Genomic DNA, 14631 nt, shown 5'->3' on the forward strand with positions numbered 1-14631 from the left:
CTGTATACTGAAAAAGAAAGGAAAAAAATCACACTGCACTCTTCATTTGATCAAACAGGAGGGTTCATGGTACAAAAAAGTACTTCAATGTCAAAAAGGTGAGCAGTACAAAGCAGGACAAATGTAATTGAAATGAAGACCACTATTATTTAAAACCGTGACAGCACTGTATGATTTACAAAAATAAAAACTAAAATATAAAAAATGAGACTTGTTCATTTGCAGTCTCATTGTTAAAAGTAAGCTGCATATTAGTCAATAAATATATATAGTCTACATATATATGTATTTTATAATGATTTAATAAATTATGACAGTGGTATAGCAAGCTTTGGCAAATAGTAATAAAATGGTTAGCGTTCATTTAAAGGGATAGTTCACTCAAAAATTAAAATTCTTTCATTTACTCACCCTCGTGTCGTTACAGATCTGTAAGACTTTCTCGTTCATCTTCGAAAACACAAATACAAATATTTTGAATGAAACCTGAGATTTTTGTCGCTCTATTGAAAGTCCGTTCTCCCAAAACTTTAGACATTTTAAAAGCTCATGAAGACATTGTAAAAGAAATAAGCAGTTTAATCCTAGTCTTCTAGAGACATGATCACTTTATATGATGAAGAGATTTCATTTAGGCTTTTATACACTGAACAACACATACATAGAGCACATCAAACATGATAAATGAAAGCTCAAACATGCTTGTATGACGTGATCTGAGCTTGCATTTACCATATTTGATGTGCTCTATTTATTTATGTTGATCAATGTTAATATGTGAATAAAAGCCTAAAGTATATCTGTTCATCAAAAAGTCTCTTCACAGGACTTGGATTACACCACTCAATATATATGAATTACTTTTAGAATGTCTTTATGAATATTTTGAAGCATCAAAGCTTTGGTGGAATGAACTTTCCATGGAGGGACAGAAATCTCTCAGGTTTCATTAAAAACATCTTCACTTGTGTTTCAAAGATGAATGAAACTTGATGGGTTTTTGAATGACATGAAGGTGAGTAATTGATCACGATTTTTGGGTAACTATCCCTTTAATATGCATTTAGCTAGAGTTCAGCTTGACTGATATCAAATATAACGTCCCTTTGAAAAAAAATATCTTCCAGACCAGCTAATGAAGAAAAATGCAGTCGTTTGGAGATGAGGAAGATAATATGTGCACATAAAAATGTTTCAGTGCATCTAACAGCTTGTTTGATCACTGGTCATTTGACTAGAGTGACGCGTTACACACAAAGTATCTCTGAACGACACTACAGAATTAAACACATGGAGAGTTTATTAAGATTTCAAAATGCTCTCTTTATTAAGAGCATTTGCGCTTTGTGTTCAACAAGTGGGCCTCCGTTTCCTCAACTTCCCTTAAATGACGTTGGCAAATCCCACTTTGACTCATTATGAAGGTCTGAGGCACTACAGCGAGAGCATGCTGAGACGGGGTGAAGGACACACGTATGAGGGCTGCCTGGTCTGTGTTTCCTTCACGGCTCAGGCACATGTGGAGCTCCCACCTCTAGAGGAGTGCCAGGGTGAGGAAGGGTCCCCGGGCTTCCCCTCCACACGTCAACCGTTTCCTGTGCATCAAAGAACTCATCCGGCTCCTCAGGGGTGAGCGGGGTCTGGGCGCTGGAGCCGGCCTCTGAGCTGCTCTCTCTGAGCTCCAGGAGCACAGGCAGGGAGCCGGACAGCCTACAGAAGGACTCTGTTGGCGGACTGTCGGGCAAGTGCGAGCTGGGCTCGGCGGGGGCCGGACTTGGCGCTTCATCACAGCAGGGGCTCTCTGTAAGACACTGGACTGCAGAGTCTGTGCTGTCCACTGCTATTTCACTGGGTCTCTCCAGGATGGGGGATGGTATTGACGGGTGGGGGTCCTCAGAGGGGAGGCTGGTTTCAGACGTGGAGGACACACAGTGGCTGTTGTTGTGAGGGGCCGGGTGGATCTCCTCGCTGCTCTGCGGTGTGAGGGTGATCTTCTCACTGAAGCTGAAGCGTGGGGAGGTGTCAGCCGTTGTGGGAGACGAGGGGCCGGCGCTTGACACCGTACTGGAGGGACCACTGCTGTCTGCACGGAGAAATACACACAAACACACACATATTATTTTGCTCATTTTGCAAAAGAGGTGCCATTTGTGTCTCGTGTGTGTGTAAAAATTACTTTAACAATGAATTGTTTATGCCAACTTTTTCTGTGTTACTATAGACATTCTTCTAAATGCATCAACAAAAATCCAGTAACTTTACTTTGATTTAAAAACATTTTTATTTCTATCATCATGAGAATGCCTTTTTTTGCCTATTTTTCAGCCGTGTTTTCACTGCTTTTTGCTGTAATAGCAAATATAGACATTTCGATTTAACTAGCATTTTTTCTATTTGTATTTTTGTGTATTTTAGTGACCATATTGTATTATTAAAATGACTTAAAGTTGTGACCCATATTGGCATGTCAATTATCACGTTTTCTCTTTTGAAAGTAAGCAGGGACTCTGTAATCCTACCTTGTGAAAAAGACACACTTTAGCATACAGCACTATTAAAAAGAATACTTCTAAAAGAAATTATATACTTTTTAATGTAGTTGAATGTAGTGCGAACTGAATGTAACATAGGACACTTAATTGCATGCTAACTGCAAATAAATGAAAATGTATTATAGTTTAAATGGTAACACTTTAGTTTAAGGACCAATTCTCACTATTAACTAGTTGCTTATTAGCATGCCTATTATTAACATATTGGCTGTTTATTATGACCATATTCTACAATCCCCCCCAGTACCTAAACTTAACAACTACCGTCCAACTATTAATAAGCAGCAAATTAGTAGTTTATTGAGGCAAGTCATAGTTAATGGTTTGTTAATAGTGAGAATTGGACTTTAAAATAAAGTGTGACCGTTTACATTTATATTAAATGCAATTAGTTGGACTTTAGAGTGCTTTTCTGAACCACTAAAGTAGGACTTAAGTACAACTTATGTAATTTCATAATTCTGTTGTCTATAAAACATGCTGCACTGATAAGCAATTATGGTAAAGTAGAATATACTGTAATGTCTATTGAAACTTATGTCATGTATTTAAATATATTTGTAATTATAAATTAGTAATGAAGCTTCAAGTTGGTACTTTTAAAATATATTAACTTTAAATGTAATATCAAAACAACGCACTAGTTAAAATTATAATCAAGCACTTTACATGTGCCTTAGTATGTTAGCAAACAAAATAAGTGTACTTCTTTAAAGCCTGTCAAAAGATTAATAAAACATAATGAATTAAAATACACATTACACACACTTTTTACACAGTCAGGAAAGTGTACTTTCTGTAAGCAGACTTAAGTAGACTTTTTATTTAATTAATACTGCATTATCTGCAAGAACAGTTTTTTAAATATACTGTTCAGATTTGAAGTACACTACAAGTGCGCATTCAATACACTGAAGTTGACTTTTTTTTCACAGGAGGCTTCAACACAAGTTATAGCCTCATATTTTTCACCACTTTACTGTTGTGGTTAAAAATGTTAGCACTGTTACCATACTTCGGCATAGTAAACAACTGATAACTGAAAAGTTTGTATAAATAGCACAAGACTTGTCATGTCAAATAAAACAGTCAACCCCTTTACTGTCAACCTTGTTACTTTGTTGAAGGCATAATTATATTAACATACAAATTCATGAATTTAGCTTGCAATTGCACTGTTATTTGTTACCACTTAAATATCAATTGTACATCTGATCCATCCAACATAACATATGGAAAGTTTTCTCCATGTGAAGTAGCTAAGGGCAGCAGTACTCACACCAGGGTGGCCGATCAGAGCGCTGGCGCAGTGAAACAGAGGAGGACAGCACTCTGTGAGGGATGTAAGAGTCCCCTGCGGGCTGGTTCTGGGAGTCAAACATGGCTGAGAGAGCTACAGGAGGGGAGGCAAACACACATACAGTTAGGACACTGGTGCATTATATTTCAGAGACTGACCTAAAATTGTCCTAATGTTAGAGTGGTGCTATGGGCATTACCTCTGGTTGTCCTGGTGTGGGAATCTCCTGCATTCTCACACACAGTCGTCAGGAACTCGTTCACTTGCTTGAGTGAGAGTGAGTTGTGGAGGGTCTCCAGGGGGTAGATGGAGGGCACCATGGAGCAGCCTTCAAAACCTGCAGATGGGAGAAGTGATGAGAGAAGACAGTCCTCTATCCAGACATCAGTATGCACCCAAAGTCACACAGCAGTCTATTACCACCGAACCCGTGTCAGTAGTCATTCCACCTACTGCCAAACCCTTGTTAGTGACAGAACCACAGTCACGGGCGAGAAACATTCAGATACACAATACACGCACACAAACAAACCCACCACATCCTCTTCATTCGAGACATTCGAGAACACACCACATCATTCATTCGAGACTTCTTGTGTATTACATAGGAAATCTAAATCTACATTTAAAAGGTATACAAGTAGTAATGTCACACTCTCACACACAACTTCAAGTAAAACCAGAAAGTTCCTTTAATTAGTTGTTAGTCTCTATGCACTTCTTTTAGTTGAAAAACCACACTCTTAATGTAGATTAAAGCAACACACATAAATTAGGAGGGAGCTGGCCGAGACAATAATAATAATAAAAACAGGAATGAATGTGAGAACTGCACTTGTGGATCATCTTGTAATCAGAGCATGAATTTTATAAAAGATGGCAATGCATCACTTATGACTATTACTTATGAAAATGACCCTGGATTCTGAAGAATGTAATAAAAAAATCCAAATAATAACATAATGTGCATGTGTGATTATGTATGAAGTAATAGAGGTTTAATTAATTATTGATGAAAAAAGTGAAAACTGAAAAATCACATTTGGAAGAGAGAATTACAATGTTTTATTTTTCAAATCACTGGAAGCCTGTGGCATGCAAATCATATGCCACTATCATGCAAGTCAGTCATTTTTTGACACGTCAGAGAGCCGATGTGTCTGTAAGCTGACACAGTTGCAATCAGATGCCACTGGCATGCATCTGCCACACCACACACCCCAACACACAGCAGTGACATCACTCTTAATGCCACTCCAGCATCTTCTGTACAGAGCACTGAATTTGACATGTTTAAATCTGTTTTGCTCTCTTTATAAATATTTGAAGAGTTTAATTTCTCTCAAAAAGTCTGAAATATCACCTAAGAGGTAAAAACCTTTTTTTGTAAATTATTTTGTTTTCTTTTATTATGAGAGGAACTGAAAGTACTACACTACCATTCAATAGTTTGAGGTTGGTAAGATTTTTAATGTTTTTTTTTGTTTTTTTAAATCTATTTTGCTCACCAATTCTGTATTTATTTGATCATAAGTACTGTAAAAACAGCAATATTGTGAAATATTATTACAATTTAAAATAACCGTTTTCAATTTTAATATATTTTAAAAAGTAATTTATTCCTGTGATGGCAAAGCTGAATTTCCAGCAGCTATTACTCCAGTCTTCAGTGTCACATATGCTAATTTGGTCCTCCAGAAACATTTCCTATTATTACCAATGTTGAAAACAGTTTTGCTGATTAATATTTAACTGATACTTTTTTCGGGATTGTTTGATGAATGGAAAGTTTATTTTATTGTTTAACTTTTTTTTAATAGAATTGTCTCATAACAATAAGAAATACTTTGACATTTTTGATCCATATAATGCAAGTTTAAATTTCTTAAAATAAATAAGTAAAACCTTACTGACCCCAAATATTTAAACAGTGTTGTACATACTGAAAAGAAAACAACTTAGGAGGTGAATTAAAGGAAATTAAATTTTAAAAATATTAAAATGTATATATTTTAAATTAAAAAAAATTAGTTAAACCCAAAACTCAATATTAATCACGATTATTTTGTATTTACCTAATATCGCTAAAAAATACATTCTACATAAACTTCAATATGCTAAAAAAAGAAAGAAAAAATCAGAACTGTGTCATTGCAAGCTGCTTTTCCCAAAAACACAAACATGCTTTAAACAGCAGAGGCGCTATAGAGCAAAGCTAAGGCGGCTGTGGTAGCGGCCATTACTGCAGTCACGGCAAGCAGGACACGGAGGGACCTCCCCAGGGCTGACCGTAGAGGTACTCTAGTGGGTCCTGGCCAGAGATTAACCAGTTGCGGAAGAGGCGGAGATGGTAGGAGCACTGATGGAGGTGGTGGGCAAAAGCACTGTCCAAACAGAACGGGTGGCCAATATTGGGGTCAGTGGAAAAGTGCCTCAGCAGCTGGGCTACCTGGTGCTCTTCCAGGGGTTCTGAGGAAGAAGAGGCAGAGCAGGGAAGAGAAGAGTGGGGAGTAGGGGGTTTGAAAAGCAGACGGGTGAGGGCATGGGGTTCTCATGGGGACATAGTGGACAGTGATTACCGCTTCATTACTTAGCATGCTCTCAGAAAAACTCCCCACAACAGGTCCCACAAGGGTTTGACACTTCTCCACATTTAAACACACCAAAATAAAGGCGAGTTAGCCTGAGCGATTGGTCACCAGCAGATAATCCCAAGCAGACACACAGCCTATTTTAAGTCCGTTGTAGTCCACAGCCTTCATTCACAAACAATGTACTGTGCAGAGGAAACAGTAGCATCTCCTGGGGTCAACATCCATTGAATAAGTCACAAGACCACAAGGGATTCAAGGAACTCACTAAACTATACACAGAAATAGTCTACATACCCACACTGACATCTAGAACTTCAAAACAAATCTATTTTTCCTTAAGCGTGCATATGGACACTGTGTAGTTAGGCCCAGTTGACTAACTCGATCGACCTGATTGAATTAAAGCTGTGGTGGGACAAAGATCTATCATTACTGGAGTCAGACCACCATACAGGTGGTTGAATCGCCGTGGCAGAAGTGTCATCCTGTGTGCCTAAAGTGAATAAAGTGCTCAGAGGAGTCAAACATCACACCCCTATTAGACTACACTACGAGTACACTACACAAAAAACTTTGGGGTCAGTAGGACATTTTTACTTTAAAATAAATACTTTTATTCAGCAAGGATCCATTCAATTGACCAAACTTGATAGTAAAGACATTTATAATATTAAAAAAAGATGACTATTTCAAATAAATGCTGTTCTTTTAAACTTTCTATTTATCAAAGAATCCTGACAAAATGTGTTTCTACAAAAATATTAAGCAGCACAACATTGATAATAATAAGAAATGTTTCTTGAGCACCAATTCAGAATATTAATGGCTGCTGTAAATTTACAGAGCTTTAACATGACAGGATTTTAAAAATATATATATATTTTAAAGTATATTACAACAGAAAACATTTACTTTAAATTGTAATAATATTACTGTTTTTATAGTACTTCGATCAAATAAATACAGCCTTGGTGAGAATAAAAGACTTAATCTTACTGACCCCAAACTTTTGAAAGCAAATGTAAAGGCCATTTTTATAGATTTTTACCATAACCACCACTTTTGGTAATTTTGCTGATTGTTACAAATATTGATTATTTTTTCAGTCTACTTCATTAGAATATTGAATTATTTAATAAAAAAAACTAAATGATTACTTATTTCAATAATTTGAAAATATTACAAAATTAATTATTCTATTTGTACAGTTTTGTTGTAAAAGTTGCATATTAAGAGTGTTTGTCTTTAAATCATAACCAATGCGTCCAACACATACACACATATTTGTTTTTATATCAAGCCGTGTATTTTCCGTTTATATTAAGTTAGTTAATTATATTTGCTACACCCTACTCTACACCTACTCCTTGCAGAAACCTTTTGGCTTTTTTAGATTTTAATTAAGACAATATACAGTCTCTTTATTAAGCCGTTTCATCATGTGTACCATTGGGAGGCGCCCACAATGTAGATGATTACAGGTTTTACTATCCTCGTGGAGACATCTGATCCCCACCTGACCCGTATATGCACACACTATACCAGGAAAACACAAAAATGTAATAATTAGGCTGAATGAACTAAATTTGTTTAAAGAGTATATGCACTCATTTCAGAGACATAAATGAAAGAATATTTCTTAATAACTACAGAAACATAATTAGGTTGGACGAAAGGCTCCTACATGAAAGGTTTTGAGAGCTGGATGGCGTGGAATGTGTGGTGGGTAGAGTGTGTGGGATCTGGCAGGGAATGGGGATTGCGTAGGTGGATCAGGGACCATCTTTAAGCTCTGCCTGAGATGTACTGAACACATACAGAACTGTGTCCAAATATACCTACAGTACATAACACACTGCAGTAATTCACATCACTTCACAAGCGGTTCTTTTGCATTGCTCTTGACCTTTGTTATCACCTCCATTCAGGTTTGTTTATGCTAGACAACATCTCCGGACATCCTCTTGATCACAACATATGCAAGACCGAGAGAGAAAACACTGATAATCTTAACCCATATAACATCAACATGCAGTTTATACACAGCACATGTGTCTATCAATGAAGTGTAAAGAACCACAAAAGGCCAGTTAATCTGTATCTGCAAGTGTGGTAGGTTGTTTTATTCACATAGACTGAAGATGTCTATTTCAATTTGAAAGAAGTCTTTGTCATTTGTGGCATTTTAGATTTGAAGCTGCTTCTCATGAAGAATCAAGGGGAAACAGAGTAAAACACTCCTTGGCTGCATAGCTCAACATTTAACAATTACAATTCACAACAACATTCATTTTAAATAAAATTGGAGAAGATTAATGGAGTAAAAGAGTGACAGGTGAACCATTTCCCTGTGAACACTGACTTTCTGCTACAGTTAAATACAGTGAAAAACACTGTCCAACAGTACCAGAGCAATGACAACTGTTGACAGGGGAAGGGTTCAGTCATTGGTGTGCTGTCCAGTAGTGGTTCAGATTCATCATCTTGAGTATCTATTCATAATTGTATTGCAAAAAAAAATCAAGATCTTAATCAGTAGTATTTGTACTTTTTCAGCAGGAATATCAAAACATCCTTATATTACAAGCTAAATCTAATTACAATATTTCAATAAAACATTACAACTTGTTTGCAAAGAATATATCTCGAATTAGCATATTTTTCACAGTGCACTGTCAAATTGTTTTTAACAAATCAATTAAATTAAAGATATTCTTTCTGACACATACTACTGTTCAAAAGTTTGGGTTAGAAATATTGTTTTCATGTTTTTAAGGGCTATTATGGTCACCGGGGCTGCATTTATTTGATCAAAAATATTGTGAAATATTATTACAATTTAAAACAGCTCTTTTCTTTTTTATATCATAAAATGTAATTTATTCCTGTGATGGAAAAGCTGAATTTTCAGCAGCCATTATTTCATTCTTGTATCTCCCATGATCCTTCAGAAATCTGGAAATTGGTTCTCGAGTAACATTTCGTGCTATTATGGTCACCGGGGCTGCATTTAATTGATCAAAAATATTGTGAAATATTATTACAATTTAAAACAGCTCTTTTCTTTTTTATATCATAAAATGTAATTTATTCTTGTGATGGAAAAGCTGAATTTTCAGCAGCCATTATTTCATTCTTGTATCTCCCATGATCCTTCAGAAATCTGGAAATTGGTTCTCGAGTAACATTTCGTATTATTAACATTGAGATTATGCTGCGTAATATTTTTGTGGAAACTATGATACAATTTTAGGATTACTTTATGAACAGAAAGTTTAACAGGACAGCATTTATTTGAAATAAAAATCTTTTGTAACATTATAAAGGTCTTTACTATCACTTTTATTCAGCACGGATGCATTCAATCGATCAAAAAATAGAAAAAATCTACTGACCCCAAACTTTTGAACAGTAGTGTACAGTATCTTTTTAGTATAATTTTGCTTCCCAAATGTAAAAGACAAAAATACTGATTAAGATCATGATTTTTTGCAGTGTAATACACCCACCTTGCCACAGACTTGTGCACATACAATCACAGGAAACAAACACGTGCTTAAACTCATTCACACAAACAGTCATCCGTAACTGATTAACACTGTTAACCATAACTGATTAACACTGAGTCACTGGGTGAGAGTGAGAGTTGTCCGCAGGAGGCTACAGATAGCGATAGTGGTGTATATGGGAAGGGTTTGAGACTTTGTTGAATGGTTAAAGGGGTCATATGATGTTGCTAAAAAGAACATTATTTGGTGTATTTGGTGTAATGAAATGCGGTTTAAGGTTCAAAAAACACATTATTTTCCACATACTGTACATTATTGTTTCTCCTCTATGCCCCGCCTTTCTGAAACGCGTCGATTTTTACAAAGCTCATCGTTCTGAAAAGCGAGGTGTGCTGTGATTTGCCAGCTATCCAGTGCGTTGTGATTGGCTGAATACCTCAAGCGTGTGATGGAAATGTAGAGAAAGGAAAAATTTAAATCGCATCATATGACCCCTTTAAAAAGTTGATGAAACTGGAGGTTGAAGGAAACATGGCAGAAAACACGTGAAAACAGAAGAAGAAAACTAAACCCACGAAAAAGATCCAAAATGAAAAGAGTTTTCCATTGACATGCAAAACAAAGGGAGGTGGAGGAAGTGGAAATATACTTGAAGAGAAGCAGACGTACCATTAGTCGGATGCTTTGCAAACGACACAGAAAATCGCTTTACTGCCGGCATAGACAACAACTCTGAGGAAATAAAAAAGGTCACTAGAGTTACCATATTTTACAGTACACCTGTAGAGGATGGGGATGGTGTTACAGAGCTGAAGGTGTGAGACTGTCAAGGATAGTAGGGTGAGGAGAGTAAGGCTGGGTTTCTACTGTGACTACAGACAGAAAGCAGAAGAGCAGCGTTTAGTGTCTAAATACTTTTAGCTAAAGAGTGAGAATATTCCTTATTATGTGGAAGTTAGATGTTAATCTGACAGATGGGTTCACTGAGGCTATTCCTAGCTCAGGTAGAGAAAATAAACTCTTAAATAAAAAAATAAAAAATAAAACGACAATAAGAGGACAGATCTTTATCCGAACTGCTTAAATGTTTTCACAGAGTTGCCACAGTAAATTAGTGGATCTATTTATAACACTTTAGCTGCAGTAATATTTTCAGCTTGTCACTTTCTGGGCACTTCTCTACTATAAATACAGATGCCATCTTATCAGACGTCATCTCTCAGAACAAACAAAATGGTGGACAGAAGCATGAAAAGCTGGAGACGGTCCGATCGACCCCTCGCTTCCGTAATATAAGCAGCTCTGAGAGCCTGTAGTGTAACAGCACATGCCTTCACAGGACACAACCACACACAACAGTGAAGACAAAGAGACTGGGGACTGTGCTAGATGACCGGCCAGTCCTAGAGACCAGCCAGAGATTTTAACTGAAGCTAATGCGGTTAAATGAACAGGCTCATGTATACGATAGCAACAGATGAGAGAGTAAAGTTATAACTGCAAAACGGCAGTAAACAAAACAAGACAAGAAATGGGAACTGAAACAGGGGACTCCAAACAATGTCACACTGACACCTTGTGGACAAAAGGTTTCACCACGAGCGTACAAACTGAACATTCTGGAAGGATTCGGGATGTGAGAGCACTCCGGTGCATGGACCGGAGAGACAATTTGTCAATGCAATTTCAGGTAAGATTTCAAATTAGGGTGAAATCCAAAGCTAATGGCCACTTATCAGATTTAGTAATAATTTCAATACCCAAATAATGGGTAACACTTTCATAATAAGATTCAGTTCATTAACATTACGTATCAAGACTAACAATCACCAGTCATTTTTACAGTATGTATTAGTTTAGGTTAACGTCATTGATAATTGTTAATTCAAAATTCAAATTCATACTGTACATTAGCTAATGTTAAAACTTGAAATGTTACAAATGTATTGATAATTCTAGATTATGCTGTAAAATTATTTATTATTTTATGTTAGCTACTGCGTTAATTAGTCTTAACATATAGAACCTTATTGTAAAGTGTTACCAAATAAATTGATGTGATACAAATGCAATATACGTACACTACTGTGCAAAAGTCTGGGGTCAAAAAGATTTTTTTAAAGAAATTCATACTTTTATTCAGCAAGGATGCACTGAATCGATCAAACATGACAGTAAAGACATTTACAATATTCAAAAGATCATGTATCGCATATACATGATGTTCTTTTGAACTTTCTATTCTTCAAATCCTGAAAACATTTTTTAGCAAGGTTTCCACAAAAATATTAAGCAGCACAATTGTTTTCAACATTGATAGTAATAAGGAATATTTCTTAAGCACCAAATCAGCCTATTAGAGTTATTTCTAAAGGATCATGTGACACTGAACTGCTAAAAATTCTGCTTTGCCTTAAAATGAATACATTAACTTTTGAAATACATTCTAGACAATAAAAAATATAATGCATGTAACATTTCAAAATATTACTGTTTTTACTGAATTTCTACGCATAAGAGACTTCTTTCAAAAACATTAAAAATCTTACAGACCTCAAACTTTTGAATGGTGGTGTATCTGAGATTGAATTGTAAAATGTGATCATGTAGCAAAAAACCCCTTTATGTAGTGGAAGGCAAGAGATTATATTCAGTTTGCTGCTCACAAAATCTACATTTTTACCATGTTTTTGCTTCAAACTTTTTTGGATTCCTGCAGTGGAACACAAACATATGTTTCCAATTAAATGATGTCAAAAATAAAACACTGCTCACAAAATATGACAAATGACAAGAAACAAAGACATAATTTCTGAAAGACAATGAATGGCACTGTAGACTCCATGAGCTTCTGGACACCACGCATCCAAGACCATGAAAATGAACCAGACGTGAAATATGAATATGACAGCGAGATGTGTGATACACCATCAGGACCTGATGCAACTTAATCCTAAACTCCTACATTACCCACATTTACAGGAAGTGCCCTTCAACTATAGTTTCTACCGTCTAAGCTCTATTATCTCTATTAGAAAAGGAGCTGAACTGAGCACATACCGTCTTTATAGGTCAAACTGCCTGAGGAGAATTTTTTGCGGTGTGTGCGTGCGTAGTCCTGAAGGTTGGGGGCACTAGAGGAGCCCCCCAGGACGGTGGTGCTGAAGAGGCCAGCGCACTGAGAGCCTGCAGAGGGGGTTAGATCATGGAATTAGTGTGCACACCAACCACATGCACTTATTAATCAAAACAGCAGTTACTGCGGAGGGAGTGAGAGGATTATAAAGTCATAATATATGACTCATGCCAAAACCATTACGGCTAGTAGAGCAAAATCTAATTAACAAAAGACAGAAGCAATGTTCTTGCCAGGGAGATGTTGTTTAAAGTAAATACTTTACATCATAATTAGAAGCAATTATGACCAAAAAAAAACAACTATACAACAACTAAACAAATATAGTGAACTGGCAGATGAGTATGCCGAGTATACAAGTATTAGTCAACATCAGCGTTCACATGTCATTGATAGTTACTATATGATTACACAAATTAATAATTTCAAATCTACAGATAGTTAGGTATGAAATACATCTGACTTAATGCAGGATTATTTGCTCATTTACACCGTTGTCAAATGTGTTTTTTTCCATGCAAAACTTTCAAGTTTTAAAACTGCAGTAAAATCATGGCACTTTCTTTCATAGGTAACAGAATTGCGTAAAGATAACAAACTAATCTGTCATCAGAGATCACAGCGCTAGTTCTAAATAGAGCAGAAACACAGAATGATCCCTCCAAGATGTCTAAAAATGAACGGCATCCCACTCCCATACAACAAACTCCATCTCTGTCTGGATCCAAAATGTGTATCCACCAATTTCCTCGGTAACATCAATGAAAGCAGTCAGCTAATGGATTTTACATCCGAAATATCATGCAATATAGTGTTGCTTTGGATTCAGAGGGTGATTTCCTGTCACGGGGAAGAGATAAACAGCAGTTGTTCAGGCTGAGTGAGGGACAGACACACGATACCAACCTAATCCGCTCTGCTTCATCTCTGGAGACTGACGTGAGCAGGAGGGGAAGAGGCGATAGCTGCCCCCTTTAGAGGACGAGCTTTCTGACAGGACCTGTGCACACACACAAATGAAGCACTTTTAAATCATAGTACACAAAACCCAGCCTGATTCTGTCAGTTTGACACCACAGAGATTTAGAAAAGTATTTTTAAAGCACACTGTACAATGGTTGGCATAGTAGGTGGCTAAGTGTGATACCTCCATGGAGCCAGTCTTGCGATTCCGGATCAGAGGGGATTTCCTCTGGGTGCTGATGGCCTCTGAAAGGGGCAAAGCGCGGTCAGGCTCATCTCGTAGGAGATTTTCCAAACTACCAGGGTCTGTTTGCTTCTGATCATTCTATGTGAACACACACAAACATAGACATGAAAATATCAGCAAATAAACCTAGATATTATTAGCTGAATAAAAATCTAATGCAATACATGATGAGAACACAGAACAAAGGAAAGTTTGTATACTTCAGCAGAGGCTGGTCGGAAGCCAAAGCCCATTGGAGCGCTCTCCTCCTCAGATACTTTGACCCCAGGGCTGAAATGCAGTTCCACATGGAAGCGCTCTTCAGAGGATGGGTCCTGAGTTAACACAATT

At 36.8% G+C, this 14631-nt stretch overlaps 1 protein-coding gene across 8 annotated transcripts in view; it reads right to left on the minus strand.

The window, feature by feature from the left end:
• Nucleotides 1-999: 999 nt before the first annotated feature.
• LOC107701280 (inositol hexakisphosphate and diphosphoinositol-pentakisphosphate kinase 1-like) overlaps nt 1000-14631 on the minus strand; it is a 29883-nt gene continuing 16251 nt past the window's right edge. The window contains exons 23-32 of one of the 8 annotated variants that reach the window (XM_016503259.1): nt 14502-14615; nt 14239-14379; nt 13998-14091; nt 13016-13141; nt 12639-12668; nt 10625-10687; nt 6142-6321; nt 4052-4189; nt 3832-3945; nt 1000-2083 (exon numbers count right to left, since the gene is read on the minus strand). In XM_016503259.1, coding sequence (XP_016358745.1) covers nt 1503-2083; nt 3832-3945; nt 4052-4189; nt 6142-6321; nt 10625-10687; nt 12639-12668; nt 13016-13141; nt 13998-14091; nt 14239-14379; nt 14502-14615 — 1581 coding nt within the window. In that variant the 3' untranslated portion in view covers nt 1000-1502. Of the gene's footprint in view, nt 2084-3831; nt 3946-4051; nt 4190-6141; nt 6322-7720; nt 8939-10624; nt 10688-12638; nt 12669-13015; nt 13142-13997; nt 14092-14238; nt 14380-14501; nt 14616-14631 lie in introns of those variants that run through there. The other 7 variants (XM_016503260.1, XM_016503262.1, XM_016503261.1 and 4 more) reach the window with 7 other exon arrangements.

Source organism: Sinocyclocheilus anshuiensis, unplaced genomic scaffold (genome assembly GCF_001515605.1).
Source record: "Sinocyclocheilus anshuiensis isolate Anshui unplaced genomic scaffold, SAMN03320099.WGS_v1.1 scaffold1946, whole genome shotgun sequence".
Classification (NCBI taxonomy): Eukaryota; Metazoa; Chordata; class Actinopteri; order Cypriniformes; family Cyprinidae; genus Sinocyclocheilus; species Sinocyclocheilus anshuiensis.